Here is a 22108-nt window from a genome sequence, read left to right as displayed (position 1 = left end):
AGAAGTACAATATAATTTACCATAAAAATTTTCTATTCCTGATAAAACATAAAACATTTTGTTCTGTATAAACAAATATTTTTCCTTATGCAATAAAAATATAAAATAATATAAGAAATATAATATTAAATTACCGCAATAACTTCAAATATATTTTTTTACTATAACAATTTTACTTTTCTGCGAAACACAAAAAAATCTCTATCTCGCATAAGCAAATATATTCCAATTCAATATTCCAACTCGATATTCTTCCGCCACGCAATCGCAAATAGAACGGTCCAACTATTCCCAACGAATTCTTAATTCGTCTATCGATAAAAAAATATTTCACCACGCAAGCATTACACGAGCCAATATTTATATATTCGTGATTGTAACAATCGCATCCAGTCGAATATTTATTAAGCGATGAAGTCGTACATTTTTCAAATGGCGTATCGGTCGGAATTAACCAATGCGAATGGTCAAACGAAATTTCCGATCGTGCCAAAAAAAACGAGGAAAAAAAACAACTGAGGAATGAAAAAAAGAGAAAAAAAAGAGAAAACAGATATATCTATTCAGACTCTGTTTCGAGAGTGAAAAACTTTGATCGATATCATGTTTCGACCATTTAATTTTGTCGATGAACGTTCCAACCGATGGGCACACGTTTATTCCATCGTTTACAAGTCTTAGTTTTTCGTAACCGCAAACGAATCGAACGTTCCTTTTTATTTTTTTTTCTCCTTCTCTCTCTCTCTCTCTTCCATCTATCTTTGCACGAAACGCCTCTGAACGCCTATTTATCAACGCCACCGATCGCTTGCTTATACGTCACGCCAAGTTTCTTAAAGCTTTTCTACCGACTGGTTTCCAACTTCCAGACTTTCTTTGCCTATTGAGAGGCACGTATTCAACTCGAGGTATCTTTCATTCCTACTCTTTTATCCGGTTGGAGTGTATACGTGGATGGAGTATATTCTAAGTAGATATGAAGCGATCAGAGAAATCGAAAGAGAGATAATTCGATGGAATAAAATTGATTGATTTTCGAAGCGCGCTGCGAAAGTTTGGAAGAAGTACGAAAAAATTTCAAATAAGATCACTAGAAATCGCGTTATAACCAAACGAAAAGGAGATACAGAAACATCTCTTCGTCCAAAGTAATTGTCAATGGATCTAATAAATCAATGATAATAATAATAAATTAATTTTTCGAAGATAAATGAATAATGAATAAATTTTTGATATCGAATATCTTTCGCAAATATCTCTTTATTTCTGGTACAGACAAGTAACGGTTCGATCTAATAAAACTGATAGATCTCTTCCAAGCGTTCGTGCGATACAATTATTCAAATTGAGAATGATGTAACACCTTCCAAGCCATGAAAATGAGTATCTGAAATATTCCTCTGGTCGCAATGTTAGGTTAGCACACTCAATTAACCCACGTGTAACACGGAATACGTCGTTGGAACAACGGTGTTTAGTATGGATGACGTTAAATTGCATCATTCTCATGATGATCTTACTGCGAACGATCAACCATTACGGACTGTTATGGACGATTATAATAAAATTATAATCAATCTCTTATGGTCACAAGAATGTAATTAATCGAAGGCTGTTACTTTTTTAAAATTATGCGATACGAAAATAATTGATTGTGAAAGATTATCTGATAATATTCTCGTTACGCGGTCCTTCAATTTTTTCCCTGTATCACGTTGCATTAATTTTTACTCTGATTTTCTAAGAGCGTATTTAATATACCGGTGTTGGATTTAAAGGAAATTTATAAAACACGCAATACACATTTTTGACGTTTAATTAATAGGCGAATATGTTTCTTTTTATATATGTACGACATACAAACAAAATAAAATAATTAGCAAAATGAAATTTCTTTCATTCGGAAGATTTGTTTGAAAATTAATGATAATTTTAAACGTATAACAAATATAATTTATTCTTGCCGAAGTTATTCTACGAAAATCGGGTTATATACGTATAAATAAATCGTATCTCATCACTCGATAATGCTCAACGATAATTTAACGACGAGAATACATAACAAGATAGATCTCCACTTTTAGATCGACCTGATTCATCGTATTAATCGAAGTCCTATCATAAAGAAAATACATACTCTCTTCTTATTCTCGTTTCTTCTCCTCGATGTACGTGCGCGAAATAATACATTTCCAACGGCCACACGATCTAAGAAACCAAAATTATGGAACAAGCATAATTCTCCTTCCCCTCTTTATATCATTCAGATCTCTCTCGTCTTCGGTCTGGAATCGAACAATGGCATATCTACACGAATTGGCCATGGGGACATTTCGTGTAACCGACGAAATGTGTGTAGCGCTCGACGACGAACATCTTCCTAACACCCACCAGTCACTCACCTGCCGTACCTGGCCGCCACCAGCCTAGAAATTGCTTTCTATATTCTCAAGGGAAATTGTTGGAGCACGAACCGGCACCGGGTCACGTAAGATAAGACTTCGGGGTCAAAGTAAGATACTTGGCTTATCGGAGATTCCTTTCCAAGGTTGCAAAATTCTCCGTGGGGAGCGAAAAGTCGAGTAGTTTTCATCCTGTTTCTTCGATTCGTTTTATAAACGATTTGTTCAAGCGAGCGGTTTTTAATTAATTTGAAACGCTTTGCGATGTTGGATTTGATGGATTTTTTGGAATAACAATTTTTAAAATTAAACGCGTGGATAGTTTAGTTTCTATAGGTGATTTTTGATCGAGAGGATAGATTTTACGAGTGAATATTTTTGAAATTTTTTTTTACCCAAGAAACAATCGATTATCTTTGATAATAATAATTTTATTAAAATATAGAAAATTTCTTCTTCTGACATATAATCGACGAACTTCGTCAAATTTTAATCAATCCATCAGATTGAAACTCATTAAAAAAACATTGAAAATGGGTTATCTACCATCTCTTATAATTTTCTACTTTTAACTTCGTTTAATTCGACATCCTCCAAGCTCTAATTTAATTTCAAAACTTAAAGAACTCGAAGAAATACAACTTTCAATAATATTTATATTCCATTATAAAAAAAAACCATTAACTGTGTCATATTATTGCAAAAACTCTTTAATATTTCCCAACTAATTTCGTGCCCAATCTCTTAAAAATTTACTCCGCGTTAATATCACGATTGCGGATAGACATCTTTTGATTTACGATCTTGCAACATGTGTTCCCGGGGAAAATACGTGACATCTTTTTGAAAAATCTCACGCAGAATACCGCACACGGAAAATATTATTCACAGAGGGCTTTCTTGCATCGGGGAGAATCTTTTACCATCGCGTGACGCTGTAAGAATACTACGGGTACAAGTAGAGGGTGCAATAGGAGTCCCAGGATCTCAATATCTCTTTCTCGAAACTTTTCTCGCGAGTAGAATATTCTTCAGGCCACGTTGTTTTCAACGTTCGCTTGTATTAGTGTTGCGTGTTTTATAGATGCAGCTTAAAATATTATGAATATTTTATTCCCCTCCGTGGCGTGCTTCAGATCGATCAAATTTTAATCTTGTTACTCGTTCGGATGTTTTGACAAGTGAAAGTTACTTCTTTCTTTTATCTTACGTTTCTTCGATTGGAGAAATTTAATTTTCTAATAGGATTGATCATATTAAATGGAATGGAATTTGTATAGTTTTGGGAGAAAGATTATTCGATGTAATAAAGAGAATATATTTAATTAAGTTACTTATAGATTTCCAGGATTTCAATGTTTCCACGAATAAAATTTATGATAGGAACATAGAATCAGTTTTATTATAATTTTCTTATATAATTTATATTTTAAAAGAATTTCTTATAGAATATAGAAAGATAAATTTTTTAGAGAAAAAATTATAAAATATTATTTATTGGAAAAATATATCATTAACTATACATTTGAAAATCTTATTAATTAACGAAAAAAAAACAAGATATTTTAAAAGAGAGGAAATTCATTTTCAAAAGCATTTAGAAATGTATAATTTTTAATTATTTTTTTCAAATAAATAAAAAATCTCGATTTGCATTATACAAGGAAACATTTTCAGTTTCAAAAGTATCTTGTCTAATGTAAATTTTAGATACTTTTATTTTTTATTCATAAATATATATATACTGAAACAAGAGGAATTTGTACGCGAAGAGAATTATACAGGACGAAGTTTGTAGGATTCTATTAAAATTCACGTAATTAAATGCAGTAAATTTAAGAATTATCTAGCGTATATGACACAGCCGAAATTATGCACAGTTCAACTTTCGTAAGCATAATTCATCGTGGACGACCATGATAAATTCTTTTCCAGAGTTCTTATTTTTACCATTTGCTATTAATCGAAACGTGCAATAGTTATATTATTACTGCAATAAATCTACGCATCGTATACATATATCTGCGTGAAATTATTCGAATCTATGAAAAAAATAAATAAAATCGATAACAATTCTTGTCGTGTTTGGCAGATGTATTACAATTCAATTCTATATTTCATTTATTTAAAATTCATCGAAAACGTTATCGTGGAATATTTAACGCTTTCTTGCATACATATACATAGATTGATTTTAAATTTATATATTATTAATGCGATCGTTTATTTAGTTTTAATCTTGAGTTTATTTCTTTCGATATTTTAAAAATTGTACGTATACGTAGATTAAACGAGATATTTTTAATAGTATATAAAATTTTAGAAGATATTTAAAAGATTTATACTCATAATTCACAACTAAGCGAAAAATAATTTTTAATTTAGTGAAATAAATACAATTTCAGGAAAAATTTCTAATAATTTTCAAAGAAATACCGAATTAAAAATATTTAATAAAACTCTATAGAAATTTTATTTTCTAAAACACTATAGAAATAAAATATTTCTATATTATTTATAATTAAAAATTCATTTCGTCTCATCATTAAAAAAAACAGGAACGAAAAGAGCAAATTATCATTTGATATTAAGCTCATGAACTCTGTTATTTCTCAAGATTTATTTTTACCACGTATCCAAACGGTTGATTCGCGAAAAAATCATACATTTCATTCAGTTTGTTTCTTTCTCGTTCCACTCTTGCCGATGGCACACTTCCAAATGTTACGCCGCGAAACGAGCGGCCTGATCTCGGCTGCTAATTGTTGAAACGTCGGAAAGAGCTTTGTTCGTTTCCAAGTACGTTAAAAGCACGGAAAAGTACGGAAAATCGTGCCACTTCCGCCGCCGACTATGATTGCAGGTATCGTGATAATAATTTCATTGGATCGTTATTGTTCTAGACAATTCCGTCTCTTTGAATTGCTAGATGTATATATGTTTGTTTGTACAAGAAAACAATATTATTTTTCTTCATTTATATCGTTTTTTTTTTTTTTTTTTTTTACATTTTGTACATTTGTTTCTTTGTTACATTTTGTACAATTGTGATCTTAGTCGTTTGGTACTTTGCAAGAATGCAGAATATGTATGATTGATAAATATAAAGTAGAATATAGAATATCATAAAAATTATTCATATTTCATTTAATTATGTTCATAAAAACATGAAATCGTAGAAATATCCATCCATTAGTTGTGCTAATCAAAAATTCATATATTCAACTTATAAAAATTGTTATACATTATTTCCAAAAATATTGTAAAAAATTTGAACATATATTCGAGTTATACATGTCTCTTTATCACGCATTCAAAGCATGTCTCTATTCGAAAATTCTCTCGTAGTATTCCATCGCATCCCTCGTTTCGCTATTATTCAAATCTCATCTCTATTCCGCCCTTACATTCCCTCGAAAATTGTCGCGATTAGTTAACAGATTAAAATCGTTTATCACGAAAGGAACTTTCCATGCTCTCGATCACAGTCGGAATAAATAATACAACCTTTTCCGTGAGGCAACAATGCGAAACAAACAAAGCTGGGTAATAAAGGAAGTTTGTAGAAATTTCATAGAGGATGTGTATCAAAGCAACGTTTTCAGAGAAACGTTTTTCAAATGCGCACGTCATATTACGCTCGTGGAACACGGACACTTTACAGACTATTCATTTTTCAAAAGGAAGCATCAACTTCCTACGTTTCGCACTTATTTAATTTCTTTCTACACTTCGAAATATAGTGGTCGCAGAAAGGATATTTGCACATACTCTCCTGTTGGAAAATTCAATTGATAAAAAAAAAAATAATAAATAACGACATTTAAACAATAGCTAATACAAATTTGCAATGTATTTTATGAAACAACACGATTTTCAATACATTTGCAAAGAAGATCGTTCTCCATTACAATCGACACATTTACAATATAATATCACATCATTTGAATTATTATATTGCACATTTCTTTCGAACCATATTATTTTTACGTTGAATCACCTATTAGAAGCATTCTTTTATTATTGATATTTCGTTCAAAACACATATATATTTATGTAAAACGCGCAAAACATATAAAACAGTAAAACTGCATACTTTCACGAAAATTAGTATTTAAACAAGTTATAAGAAATACAATTGCATGCAAATACTTTCTGCAGCGACCGCAGGTCATCCGATGCCGCACGTTCACCGATGCATTGCGGTGCACGAGAAACGTTAGCTCACGGATATACGAGCAGCGGTTTCTTCTTGGGATTTTCCGGTTTTTTTTTTTTTGCTCGACCGTGGAACAGAGGGAAGAGTACGACGAAAGGATGTGGGTGAGGCGGTGGTTAGTTGCCTGAACTAGGAAGGGAGGAGGGGTGGGCAAAAAGGGTGGCGAAAGAATGAAACCGAAGAAAGGAAGGAAAGAAGGTGGACACAGGGGGTTCCGCCTTTATTACGTGCACGGTTACTTATTCCCCGTGGGCTGATATCGTGTTCTACGTATTTCCATTCAACGAATTTCTTGCCCCTTCTTGCTTGAAACAACCGGGAACAGTTGCGACCGAGTGTCGTCGTAAAAACGTGCAACTTCTCCCAAGTAATGTGCACACGGGACGACTTGTCTCGTTGCACGTGGAGGGACATTAGTTTCTCATATACAGTTTCTGTGTATCGTTGTATGCAAAAATGTTTATACAATAGAAATAGTATTTAGAATAGAAATAAATGGATGTTCTCATACTTTATTATACTACTTTTTATCGTATAGTATTTTAAACATATTATTTTAAGTATTTTAATAATTATGGACGGAAGTTGTGTATATGTATATTGTGCAAAGATTATTTAAAAGTTGCAAAAAATTATATAATTAATATTTTGTGTGATAAAGAAAATATAAGATCTTGATATGTTAATGATTTTACCAACAAATGCAGTTTAACAGATAATAAAGTTTCATTGGAATCCGATATTATTAAGTAGTACGTACATATGGTATGTCAGGCATACGTGAAATATTATTTTTTTAAGTTCATTGGTACATGAACTATCATATCGCACTCTATTTGTCACATATATGTCAGATTCCTTTGAATAATGAATAATTTGAATAAATCTGGTAAGAATAACGTTTAATGGAGTTCCTCGTAGAGAGAATTATGCATTTTCAAGGAATTTCATGAACGTGATTCTATCTATTCAGGAGAAGTTATATTAATATTGTTAGTTACAGTAAGAGAAGTCACATTTTCGAATAGAATATTTACAAATATAGGTTAAAAGCGAGTTTGATTTGTTTCGATCGATGGATACAAATGTTGTAAACCAATTCGAAAAGCATTATATAAAAGTTTTCTATATTTTTGAAATTATTACTAATAATTCTAAAATTTTATTAATATATATTAGTAAAGTATTATCATATGTAGTTTAAAAACGAGTAGTAGAGCTCAAGCATCCAGAGATTTTATCAATTTCATAGACTAATGGAGTATTCATAAACGAAATACGAGATCTGTATCGTACGTGAGATACGTCGTGAGATGAATAAAGAGAGACGCAGTTCACGGTTGGAAATTTTCCTAGCATCTTGCGAGAACAACGGAGAAATTAATGGCACAAAGCTGTGTATTGTTTATTTCGTTTGCTTAATATTCCCGTTTGCTTGGGAATGGCTCTCAGTCCATGATATACGGTGAATCGGACTAGTTTATATTGGACTCGAACGCGCACGCGTTTATGGCTGGAATAGATTCAACTTGGGGATGTAAATTCAGTTATCGTGAGGGAACGCGTTGGAACGATAATTGAAAGGGTTTATGATGGACAGGATGAACCTCTGATAGAGTGTTCTTCGAGCGTAATGAGTTAAATGTATTTGGCATCGAGAATTTGTATAATAGTTCAATTGAATTTTTGATAATTTTGTGAAATTGTATTTAGGAAAAAATATAAAGCTAATAGTATTACTTTCCTTAATAATAATGAATAAAAATCTAACATTTTTTTTTATTTTTCAAGATATATTAAATATTTTAAATACTATACATCATTTACTTTTTAAATCACAAATTAGAAGATAATATACCGTTCGTAAATTTGTCTTGATATGAATATCGAGTTATTCCAAGAAACATTGTTACTCACATCGTATCCAGAGAATTCTCCCTTTCCTGGAGGTCCTGGAGGTCCTTGAGCGCCCTTTTCTCCTGGTATTCCATCGCGGCCAGGTTCTCCTTTTTGCCCTTGAGGACCTTCTGGTCCCGGTATTCCCACATCACCTTTATCTCCCTTGGGGCCTTGTGGCCCTTCTAGTCCTCTCTCTCCTGGTGGTCCAGCAACACCCTGCACAATTATTCGTTTGCAGGAATTATTATCTCATCAGAATCACTTCTAATTAATTGTTAATAAATTCTAAAAACATCTTCGCTCGAGGATTTATATTTCGCTTATGTAAAATCAATAATTATATAAAATTAAAACATACGTTTGCATTAACAGGGTTTAAAGGGTATTGGAGGGATTATTTGGTCTATATAGAGAAATATTCTTTATTTGACATAATGTTATTCGTCGTTGACATTATTGAATTATCATTATCATTATTATTATTTTTTTATTACGAAGAAGTCTGGTTTTTACAAAGCGTCAATACCGTCAGCCCCATTTGGCCTTGTTTTCCTTCTTGCCCCGGCACCCCTTGTTCTCCTTTCGGTCCCTGGATCATCTTTGGCATCGTAAAGGATGCCATCAGGGCTGTTGCATTGCAGGTGCACGTGCCGGGTTCTCCTTTCTTCCCTGGCGGACCCTGCAGCATTTTGATCAGTCTGTCATTGCAAATATATACACTCTCTACGAAGGGTAAACTTTGTTACGTGCGATGGTGGGTTACTAACGGGTAATCGAATTACTGGGGATAACAAAACTTCCATCCTGGCATTTTGTAATTGTTCATTTACATTGTATGCATGATTTCGTGGATAATCTCAGCGATAAGCGATTTAACGTTGCGATTGCTAATGCATGTATTATAAACTAAATGTTGCGAGGAAAATGATTAATTAAATTATAAAATTATAACGATTCAAGATGCGTAGAAACAGCTTTTGTTCGTTATTCTAATCTTAAATCGCAGTGTTAAATTTTTGGTATTTATTAAAAAAGAATAAATGTGGAAAATTATTTCGTAATTACTTTTTGCTTTTCAATGATCTTGAGTGTAATTATTCAAGCATTACGCGAGTACCAAAAATTGATCACTGTATCGAATCAGAGGATGAATGCATCAAGCGTTAAACAAATGTAATTGTATACATATCTGAATATTGATAATTTCGAAAGATAGTGAATATTATGAAAGAGGTTCCTCTGTAATCAATGTTACATGCAGTGGTTACTAGTACTTCAACATGCTGGCTAAATTGGCTTGCTCGAGTAGCAAGATAAATGAGTGATTCCAGATTGGAATGTATTCAAACTCGCTTCATATGCATGCTACTGAATTATTATTGCTGAAATACATATGTATATCTCGTATAATATAGATTTCTAGCCCAAGTTTTTTATTGCTGTTAAGTTTTCAATTTATATCCAATTTTATAAAAAGAGTAATTTTATAATTTATTTTTTAAACAAAAAAAGAAAATTCTAACATTTCTAACAACTGATAATGTAGTTAATGTAGTTTTTTTTTTAAAAAAATTCGAAATTTATAAAAGAAAAAAAGAATTTTTTTATTAGTTATTTCATTTTAAATATCTTATGTTTTATAAAAGATAATGAGAAATGAAAAATGAAATAAATTTTAATCAGAAAAATATTATCAATTGAATGATATCCTAATAATTTGAAATTTATTCATTATTTATATGGAAGAAAATTTATTTCTTTTATCTTACTTTATAAATTTCACATTTTCCATGAAAGATAATTCGGAAACGAAAAAGCGAAATTTTAATAATAAAATTGATTACAAAAATCATACGTGATTTTAAATCTATGTGAAAAATAATTCAGCTATTTTTTTTTTTATATTTCGAAAAAGATAACGAAAAATTGAGAACAAATAAAATTCTCATTGCAACAAATAATTTTTTCTTAATCACAATAAGAATCGATCACGAATTTATAAAAAAAAACCCTTTACACAACGTTTCATTCAGCAATGAATAAAGCAAGATTATCACGCGTAGCTAATTCCCGATGAAAAAAGTTGTGTCTTAAATTATGAAAATATATTCCCTCGTTACGTCCGACGAATTGCGGCATTCATAATCCACGGTAAACTGCCGTCATTACTCCATTATAAAAGATGAATACCATTTCAACAAGCCTACGGAATAACGTTAAATCGATACATACGCCGCCGTCTCCCTTAATACGTGTGCTTACTACTGAATTATTATTCATTTATTATAATGGAACTCCAACGAACACACGCCTTATAATATTTCACAGACGAAGCCAAACGAGCAAAATCTCGCGCAACCAACAATAATTCTTTTTTTTTTTCTTCTTCTTCTTCTTCTATTCTAATTTCTACCCTCTTTCCTCGAACGAATATCGTTTCAACGATATAACTCCGTTTAATTCTTTTTTTTCCGACATTTGACTTGAGAAGTTTCAACTTGTCCGATATTTAGGTCACACGGTATTCATTCTTTCGTATGAAAACAATACGGTCGCAAGCGAAATGCAAACGCGCGATCCTGTAATATGCGCAACGCATTCAGGCCTGCCTTTATACGTGTATAGACTACTGAGCTATTACAGCTGGAAGTCCAGCGGTTTGTGTGTAAGGATTGCTAATGGAACATCTTTGGTACTGTACGATACGTATATAACTGATATAACACATGCGATGTACTAGGTGGTATATAATATAGTTCGGTGTATAATTTGCATAAATTATACAGGGACATTTATGCATTCTACGTGCTACGATCGTACCTACGTTTCTGGATACGAGTCGACTTTAAATCCTACCTTAAATTTAATTCCACGATTTTAGAACGGATGGAAATTAATGAATTAGTGTGCACAGGGTGACATAGACGAGTTTAAAACCGCTTTGAATACCGATATTAATCGTTTTCTGAATTATCGAAATGTTTTAAGCCGATGTAGTTAAAGTGTAACAACATGTGTGTATGTGTGCTGTGGAAGTTCGTTTAGATGGTGAATATTCCGCGAATATTCTTGATATGTTCATTTGTGATCCTGTATTTAACAAGAGAACCATGAATGTTTACTTATATGTGCATATATTATGCGTAATATTAATTTTAAGAAATTTGTGATTCATTTTAGAGAAGAATGTTATTGAAAATTTATCGAAAATATTTCTATTTATTAATTCTAATTATATATTCGAATTTAGAGTTTGATAGTTTTGTACATCTCGTTACTTTATTATTTACCTCATCTTGACCAGGTGGACCAGGAGGACCTGGAGGTCCTCTAACGCTCTCACCCTTGTCGCCTTTATCACCTTTCTCACCTTTCGGTCCCTTGTCTAAGAAATTTAAAAAAGAACATGATTACAAATTGTATTATATATCGTTTCATCTATAATCTATAATATAACCATAAGTATTCTTTGTCGATCGATATACTATCAAAACCAATGTATTTTCCTTCAATAAGAAGCCAAGAACAAAATTGATCAAAGATAATCATCGTTTAATACGAAACTTAGAGGAGTATAATATTTCTGGAATTTCAATTCATCTCATCGTGGATTCTCTCGAGGATCCTTTTTGAATATTATATCGACAAAGGATGCCCGTAACGAAGCCTCGGTGATTAAAGAAACGCCATTTAATGGAATTTCGACGTCGCCGCCAGCAGTCAGGATATTTCTTATCTGTGATCTTATGATTAAATAAACTCGCAAATTCCTCGCGATTACTCACAGTCCGGGTTGGGAGGAGGGGGTGTGATGAATGGCGGTGGATTGCTTTCCTCGCTTCTGTCTTCGTCATCGTCTCGTCCGATCTGAAAACGGATGGTAAGAAGAAACGGTGAATAAGAACGCTAACCGTGATTTATATGTCGTTATATGGTAAAAAGGAACGAGAAAAAAATAATAGAAAAAAATAAAAAATAAAAGAGAAAAAAAGAAAGGAACGAGGAGGAGACCGCTGAAAAGAAAAACGAACAGCGTAAAAGTTTCATCGCTTATGGATGGGCGTGATTGATTGCACGTTGCGCTGGATCGATTTATTTGCGATGGAAAAGCAGAGAAATCACTCCATTTTCACCGATTTGTTATCAAGCTCGTGGTGGTTAATATAGCGTTGCATCAAAGAAATATTTAATTAATGTTATTAGCAATACATAACAATGCAAAGAAATATTTTAAAAATATTCTTAAATATTAATTAATAGAAGAAATTTATTATTAAATTTTTTCTTAATAAATTAATAAATAATGAGGTCTTTTTTATCGTTCGTTATAATATTGTGTAATTTTAAATTTCTGATAATAAATATTGCGCTATTTTTTTATATAGGTATTTTATCGATAAATATTTTTCAAACTTTAAATAATTACTTGCATAATTACGGGAAAACGATTTCTAAAATAATAATATATGATTGAACAATAATATCTATCATATTCTTGTTGGAGTAGGTGATAGATGTATATGTCCGATCATAGAGAGTTTCTTCTACTTATAGCTTCTCTTTATATATGTATAAATGCTGCGATACAATATTTTTACCATATTGTATTTTCATTTTCTTTAAAAAGAGAGGAATTTTTTTACGTAACAAATTTTTAAAAGAAAAATTGTACTATATTTTACATTATATTGTATAATAAAAGACTTTTAAAAGGCTTTTACATCGAATAGAGAAAGAGAAGCTTTCAATGCTCCTTTTTTTCTTTGCTCTTTTTAAGAATCACCCTCCACTCTGGAACAAAAAATCGGCTATTTTTCATTCAGGATGATTGACTATTGGCATCAAACAGTTTTTTAGTTTCTATCGAATATGTCCTTTGGAGATTAATTAGAGTATTTAAAATTGAAGGATCAATTTTTCGAGTCGAAACTTTTTTTCCTCTCGAAAAATGAATGATATCGCAGCACAGGTAGACGGTGATTAATGAACTTTCGGTTAAATCAAGTGGAACGGTTAGCACATATTTGCCCTAAGTACTTTCCAATAATTATTAGCAACGATGCAGATTTATCGAGCCAAACCGCACTTTGACAGTTATTTATCGTTGATTTTCCGGCTCACATATTTTTTTTCATCTCGATCTTGATTTGGTTATGTATATAATGATCCTGATATAAATATTTTTATTTAAATATTTATACAAATTATCGAATATTTCAAATTGTTCTAATTATATCATTAACGTCACTTATCCATATTTATTTTTTATTTCTGTCTAATTTAAAAAATGTAAAAAAAGCGATTATAAAAATAGTTTAATCGTAAAATTAAATATCTGAGAAAATTAAATTTATCACTTACAATTAAATAATAATATCTTATTATAATATGAAAATATATTTGTATAAATTGAATTATTTAAAAATTTAAAATAAGTCACTTAAATTACAAAAAAAAAACATTTTAAAAAATTCAATCTCAAGATAGCGTCAAAAATAGTAAAATGCATATTTAAAGAACGACTTAGCAATAATTTTTTCTTTTAATCAAAGATTAAATTTAATTTTTCTTCTTCTAACGTCGTTCTAATTTCGTTATTTCTCACAGATGTCGCCACATGTACAATTCATGAATTGTTAGAATAATTTTTTTTATATATTTCTATCTTTTTGAACTGCTCGTTCAAAGGTAATGTAAATTGAAGAATATCAGCTTTCACATATAAAGTATCGCGGATTTTGAATCCCCAAGGGAAATATAATGCAACAACATCGTCGCGTTTACGATGCCCTAGCTTCCTTTAAGCGATGCTTTTGGACGACATGAAACTGGTTCCACGATTTTCTATAAAAATCTTTATTTGCCGCGAAAATTGCCTTTCGTCTCGTGTAAACGAATAGTGATTTCGAATCGAATATCGTTTCCTCGCGAAAATTGCTAGTTATTTCGTTATTTTCGATTCGGTTTGAACATCGATAGAGATGCGCGCGATATGTTTGAAAGTATTGTGTTGTATTGTAGATGTTGCACGTTTTCTGTGAAACGTTGTTACAAGAAGACAATGCTTCATTGTTTCGTTTTAGATTAGATTTTCGTTTCGTTCTATCTACGATTAATTAAATGGTTCGACAATTTCTCTTAATCTCGATCGAGGGTTTTAATTACAAGAAGACGAAGACGAAGACAAAGACGAAGACGAATTTAGTTTAAATGCAATTTCCTTTTTATTGAATTTAATTAAATATCAGTTTTTATTAGAAGATAAAAAAAAATCTTTTTTATGTTTTATTTATTTTTTGAAGAAATTTGCGATGAAAATTTCAAAAAAAAATATTGTTCATGAAAATAATTGCTTTATTTTTGAAAAATTTAAATCAATTATATTGAAATTAATTTTTAAAAATATGAAATTGATTGAACAATTGTCACTGCATATTTTCTTTTTCAAAACTCTCGATGTAATTTACTGAATTCATTATTTTTATAATATGTTGAATCTATTTATAATTTAATTCATTTTTTTCTATAAAAATTTTTTCTTTTATTTTTTTTATTTATTTTCAAATATTTCGATTATTATTTTTAACGATTCATTTTCTCGATTAATAACGAATAGAATTATTTAATAATTAATATTTTAATCGGATCAATAGACATGTAAGTAAGTCACGCTCGAGAGAATTTGTAATTCATATCTTTTTACGTATATTCAGAAAGAATAAATTTACATTTCGTGTTGATAGTACGTATAAGTAAAAAAACATGCAAGAAAATATTCATTTAGAGAGAATATATTTTGTTTAGAATATACTTTGTTTACGGATTAAATTTTTATAATTCAACTACATTTCGTATAAATGCGTTATGTAACAGTAATATGAAATGATTAATTGTTGGATGTACATACAACATACAAGAAAAATCATTAATAAATCTTAATAAAAATATATATTAAAATCATATTAAATTTAATTTGTTAAGCTTTTTGGAAAAAAGTTTTTAGAATTTTTAGAATTCTTTTTTGATAATTTTTTTTCTTCATATCAATATATGTACTAATTAAACTTAATGTTAGTATATTCCATAGAATCTGAAAAAAAATGAATTGCTAATTAATTTACAGAATTAAGATTCGATGTAAAAATAAAAAAAAAATTCCAAATTTTTTATCCAAATATTAATATTAATTAATCTTATTTTAAAAAAAAGTCGTTAAAAAATAGTAATATGGAGGATAGAAAGTTAAAACTACTTTGATTTCTAACCAGTTACATTTGAAATTCACTTTCGACGCGAAAGTTATAATGAATTTTGATTAATGTGGGGTTAAAACTGCGGTTTTCATTGCAGCGGCAAAGAAAATATTCATTTCAATGTTAGTATTATCGAATATTTATGAGTTGAATTAGAATATCAAGGATAAAAGTGAATTAATCATTCTTTCATTTATAAGAAAAATTGAAATTGAATGAAATACTTCTTTATTGTGCTATTTGCGTATTATAGAAGTCTTTTCTGATTTGCCTATATATCAGAGGCTATCTGAAAGTATTTAAACTAGAAGAAGAAACTTTTTCATTTTTTTCTTTTACTTTTAAGTAATTGAATCATAGGCAACTGCAACTATTTCCTTCATTTTAATTTATATCTTTTGAAATTTAAATTTAATGGTTTTTTTTATTAATATCACTTAATTTATAAAATGAAATTAAACATTCTAAAATTAACCGTTTAAATTAACCCAAATTATTGTGATCATCTTTAATCCAAATATACCAATTGACTTTTATTAATTAAGTCTTTATAAAGCAATTAAAACAATTTTTAAAGTCTTCCGATAAAAAAATATTTTCAGAAAATTCTAAAAGAATTCTCGTCTCTTTTGTCCAAACAAATTCCTTAAATAAATCTGTAAAAAAAAAAAAAAAAATCGATGAAACAATTATCGTTGATCTGAAAATAACTTAAACGACGAAATCCTTATTAATTTAACGACTCCAAATGAAATTCTCTTGTCACTTGAGAAAATAATCTCTAAAATATTCCTTTATCCTCATTATCGTTTCGTTTCAAGCGAAAATAATTAAACGATTCCTCTGGATTTCGCCAATTTATCGATTCCCTGGAATTGGGAATTCCCTGGTCGCGGAATATTTGAGATCGAAGAACAGAGAAAAAGCTTGAAAGTAGATCAAATCGATAACCATTCTTAACACAACGAGAACAAGTTGGAACGAGTTGAAGATACCGTTTCATCAGCGTACAAAGGTATCGACACACAAGTGCACATAGGTGAAACTTATGGCCGATCGCAATAATACGTGGCAAGCTATGACGGGAACGACCGCAAGCTGTTCCAGTGAATTCGTTCACCCGGTATATCCTGATCAGCTCCAACATGCACGGCTGCGTCTTTGCATCTTCGTTCCGGGAGCTTTTCTTCTGAAGTAGGATTTCACGGGTGAAATAAATTCCTCCGGCTTCCTTTTTCTCCTTTCCTCCTCCCTCCTTTCTTCTCTTTCTTTTCTTCTTCTTTTTTTTCCTTCGATGGGTTGACGAAGATAGGAAATACGAATGAATTTTACGGATAGATCGGTTGACGCGAACGTTCTGGAGAAATTCGTGTCAAAAAGTTGAATGAACGGTAATTCTTACTCTTCTTCTTCGAATATTAATTTTATCTTGGAATAGGATTGTAATAAATGTTATATTGGAGGAAGGAAGTCTTGAATTGATACATTGTTAGAAATTATAATTTTTCAATGGATATAATAATCAATGTATTTTAATATTTCTCTACGATAGATGGTAATCTTGCTTTTTTTTTTATTTTATAAAAAATTAGAAAGTGGATATTATGTCATATGAAGTATATTTAAAATATATTACGATATGTACACTTTAATGATAGAGATTTAAATTATTGCAAAATATATTCCATATTTTTTTAACGTGCGAGGCAGAATCGACAATAACAATGTGCCAAAAAATTCTTTTTGTCGAAATTACAAAACATTTTAGTGGTGCACTTCGTTAAAATTTGGGTAAAGTATATTGTCCTTTCAACCTTAATTTAAACGAGGCAGGCGGAAAGTAGTCCACCAAAGCCAAATCTAGCGAGGAATTGTGTACAACGGCTCCCCCTTTGCGGAAGAATTGTTTGTCAGTGGTTCCATTGTGGGATAGCATATTGCTGGTTAGGAAGATAAGGGTGAAAGCGTGTTTATATTTGCTGACCGGCGTGTATAATAAAGATGATCGTACATTGTTGGAATTTTATTAGATACGAGTGCTTGAAACACGATGAATTTGTCACGTGAATTAAACTTTAATGAGATGTGTCTTCGAACGAAATTAAATGGATATAACTGTGCGTAAACACTTTCAAACAATATCTATACGTGTAACATGGTGAACATTTTATGCGTACTTTTATTTTTATTATAATCAGAAAAATTGAAATGTGAAAATATAAAATAAGATAAATATAAATTATTTTTTAATGGAGAGAAAAATTTATTAGGACTGGAAGAAGACAATTATTTTATACTTTTTCTAGAAAGAAAAAAACAAACGTATACGATTAATCGACTCTAAAATTAATTATTCATTAAAATAATTTTGATTTATATACTTTTTTGGTTAAATAATAATAAAATCAGTCAGCAAATACAATTATTTTAATATATTCTAGCTTAAAAAAATATTATTCATATTATAAAAAAGATAACAATAGAGGAATATATCGTTTTATGCTTCATGCCTGACTTATAATCGACTTTTCTACTGAAAGTTATTTGTCTTCTCATTTCCAACAATTTCCAAATCATTCAAATATAATTCATATTTTTTCTGCAAGTCATTACGATCTCTTAACAACATTCTAAATTCTATTTCGATTATTTCAATTATCCTATTTCAATTATTCAACTTCGAAGTCGATTCGAGTTTATTCGACCATAAACAAGAAGAATCTTCTTGATAAACGTTCCTTCTCCAATGCCAGTATTCGAATACATTCTCCATCGAGGCCAAAAGGACAAATCAATTCTAGTTAGCAAATTAACTTCGGCAAAGCTAGATTGTCTCGTCTAATTGCCAAAGTGAATGGTTAGATGGCGAGAAGTCAAAGTTTGTCGATCGTTTCTACTTTCTCGCGCATGGACTTCTTCCTCCATTTTACAAAAAAATAATTTTTTGTAACTTGAAATTTTCTATCAATCTATTTCTTTCAATAATTTTAAATTCTACATTATTTTTCTTTCTAAAATAATAATTTACAATCAAAGATCCTCGTCACTTAATGAATGATCTCAAAATATTCTGTTTTATTAAAAAAAAAAAATTTTTTGAATCACAGTTCTCGATTAATTATTGCATCCTTTCCTATCAATCTCAAATTATCGTTAATCTCAACTTTTTTTTTAAATAAAAAATTATTTGCAATCAAAGCTGATAATAAAAAAGCTTCAAGTGATTCTCAATCGATTCAAAATTTCATATTCCTCTTGACTACTTATACTTAAAGGCGACGATCGAATCTTTCAGCTTAGTTATAATTTAATAATTTAATCATCAAAAGATTTAATACAGATTGGTTAAGTTTGAGGAGTGGGTGTCACGTCGTGAAACTTCGTTTGGATTAAGAGGAATTCTGGGAAGATGGAAAGCTTTGGAAATCTTTCTAAGAGACGAGACGAATCGTTTTCGGCACATTGGTGCAAGATCAGAATTTTCAAGATTTTACTCTCAGTGTTCCGAAGATTATCCTCATAAAGCGATCATGCTCTTCTTCTAACAGCTTGGATAGCTTTCCAGGCAATTCTTTCCAAGTTATCGAAGAGTCTTATATGTATAATTCGAACAATTGCAATTAAAATGTTTCGAAATGAAAGTTTCTTCTGTTCGCAATCATTTTCACTTTGTATCTCGTTTCAATGATTCGGACAAATTAGTCATAGAGTTATTTTTAAACGATGAAAATAATAAGTTGTAATAATCTTTAATTGATATTTTGGAAGAAGGGATTTTATAGCTATTTAAGAATCGTTTAAAATTTGAAAGGAATTGAGAAAAATTGTGTAGAACTTTATAATTGGCTATAAATATACAAATATGAGGGAACGAAATCATAAATTATTTGCTTATTACAAAAAGAGGATGGTAATTTGAAAAAATATATGAAGCAGTATTTTAACAGATTTTGTTAAAACATTGAAAAAGATAATGTTGAAAATAAATTTAAGATTTTAAGAGATTATTACACTCACTTTTTATATGATAATATATATGAAAAATAAGTTATTTTCGATGAATATAGGATATTTATTATTTTTGGCGAATAATAAATATTTTTATTTCTTGTTTAATTAATCATCGCAAATGTTCATCAACATAATTTTTAAATTTTTCTTTTACATCAGTGTCATACGAGACCATAAATTTATAACTTGGTTTATTTTCAATTGTCTTTTGTTTCAATAAATTTAAAATATTTACGGATTTGTTTATTTTCACTTTTCATATTCATCAGGATCAAGGAAAATGTGTATATTTTAATTGTTTTACATCGAATTTTATACTAATACAAAGATTTACTTTATATTAGAATAGAATGTAAATATATTATTCTTTTATTTTTATTATATTCATCCCATATACGTATCGTATAAATAGATGAAAATTTCCGAGGCAAGAATATACAGATGAACAAAATAACTTAATCCGGAATATCTCGCTTTAATCTCATTTTTAACAATATTAATATTAAAAAGTGTTTCAAATAAAACTTCGATAGTGTAATTCATAATACACTCAATTTTTATTTGAAATATTTTTTCATATTATCAAAATCAATAACGTATTCAAGATAATTAAATTATTCTGTTCTTGTATATCTGTTTAAATAATTAAAGAAGCAAAATTAGTCTCATAATATAAAGCATTAAACAGTTAAATCCAATTAGGAAATAAATAGAAATAGAAGCATCATTATTTAATCGAATCTTTATCACGGTTAAGCATGAGTTGGTATCGAAACTGATTATTTTACTTCTAGAAGAAAAAATTTAGTAATCGTTATCAATTATATTCAGTTATTGTTAGTTAGTTGCAAAGTTAGTGATGATTACGAATTAACAAGCGTGAAAGCTAAACCCATCAGGTATTTTTTTCCTTTTCTTTCAGCTGGTTGTATTTTTCAAGCTCTCATAGATCTTTCTATAGATCGTTCTTTGAAATATGCTGGGCAATGAGTCGTGCATTCGAAGTTTATATCTCCTTAACAACAAATGTTGAGACACGAAATTCTCGTGTTAATGGAATTAATTATGGTTATGCTGCTTACGAAACAAATAATTAGCGAGTGCGGCAAATTTTCAGCGGGTTCAACTCATCATTTAACTCACGTCTGTCAAATTAATATCAAATCCTGAACCATTATCGATCACCTCGTTATCGATTTCACCTGAGCCGAGATCCACATCTTGGTCGAACTATAAAAAAAATTCGTAATTAGAATAAAAAATGATTAAAAAGAGGAATTGGAATTTTTTTTCTCTTCATGAAAATTTATTGTGCTTAATTAGATATGTAATTAAAAATAATAGACTTTACTAATTTTGTATTTTGAGTTCATATTAGATAATAATCTATAGGGAAAAGTTTTAGGCAGATATTAGTTTAAATTGGCATTCATGATCTGTAAACTATGAATCTTTTATCATTACATTGATAAGATCCTTATCCTATATTTATTATTATCAGAAAATAATGGCAAATATATAACTTATTTTAAATGTTTTGTTAAACATCTAATTTTATAGCTTTAAACTGAATGTTAAATTATTCGTAAAGATAAAAGGAAAATTTGAAAATAATTAATATATCGATATATAATTTGTAAATTAAATGAAAAATTATTGTACTTTTTAATTTTGTTTAAAAAATCTTCACTATAAAATTTCTATCCTCTATTTCCCGTATAATATTCTATTTCACAATGTAGAATATTATATTCGTGAAATAGGATTAAAAGATAGATACATTTCATTTGCAGTATAAATATCATTAACGATATCATATCGCATACCGATAATGGTTAAGTGGTACGTGCATCACCGATATCGGTATCGTAATGAGCTATATGTTGTACCAGCATTACAAATAGGATAATTAATTGTCCTTAATATTATGTAATATACAACGATACTTATTCTCAATTTTACATTGAACGTAAATATATAAATTTACATAGCGTAAAATGAACATATATAATTGCAAAGCCAAATACAGAGTTAAACAAACCGAGTTAATTTCCCTCTATCCCATCAATTTCTACAATTGGAAATCAGTCTTGCTATAATATTATTGTTTCGCATACAACTTTCCACTGGAATGTTCTCCAGAACAATTTCTAATTAACAATTTTCTTCGAGCAATATCTAGTAGCTACTGTTGAAGTAATTTTATGAAAGACCAAATTCGAAATCAAGATTGTAAGAAGTTTTTCATATGCGTAAAATAATTCAAAGTGTAATTTTTTTTATATTTTCAATAATATAAGAATTAATTATTAATTTTAATTAGT

The 22108-nt window shown here is 29.7% G+C and overlaps 1 protein-coding gene across 12 annotated transcripts in view; it reads right to left on the bottom strand.

The window, feature by feature from the left end:
* The window catches only part of Mp (collagen XV/XVIII-type protein multiplexin), a 334556-nt gene that overhangs the window by 9643 nt on the left and 302805 nt on the right, over positions 1 to 22108 (bottom strand). For 9 of the 12 annotated variants that reach the window (XM_086910412.1, XM_086910414.1, XM_086910417.1 and 6 more), the window contains 5 exons: positions 20928 to 21014; positions 12306 to 12387; positions 11811 to 11905; positions 9047 to 9199; positions 8539 to 8736 (listed from right to left, as the gene is read on the bottom strand). In XM_086910412.1, the coding sequence (XP_086766538.1) occupies positions 8539 to 8736; positions 9047 to 9199; positions 11811 to 11905; positions 12306 to 12387; positions 20928 to 21014 (615 nt within the window). The remainder of the gene's footprint in view (positions 1 to 8538; positions 8737 to 9046; positions 9200 to 11810; positions 11906 to 12305; positions 12388 to 20927; positions 21015 to 22108) is intronic. The other 3 variants (XM_086910419.1, XM_086910421.1, XM_086910423.1) reach the window with 1 other exon arrangement.

This window comes from Apis florea, unplaced genomic scaffold, assembly GCF_048593485.1.
Source record: "Apis florea isolate Af1SG1 unplaced genomic scaffold, ASM4859348v1 contig_3184_pilon, whole genome shotgun sequence".
Classification (NCBI taxonomy): domain Eukaryota; kingdom Metazoa; phylum Arthropoda; class Insecta; order Hymenoptera; family Apidae; genus Apis; species Apis florea.
Note: the sequence above shows the minus strand (reverse complement) of the source record. Positions and strands in the feature narration are given on the sequence as shown.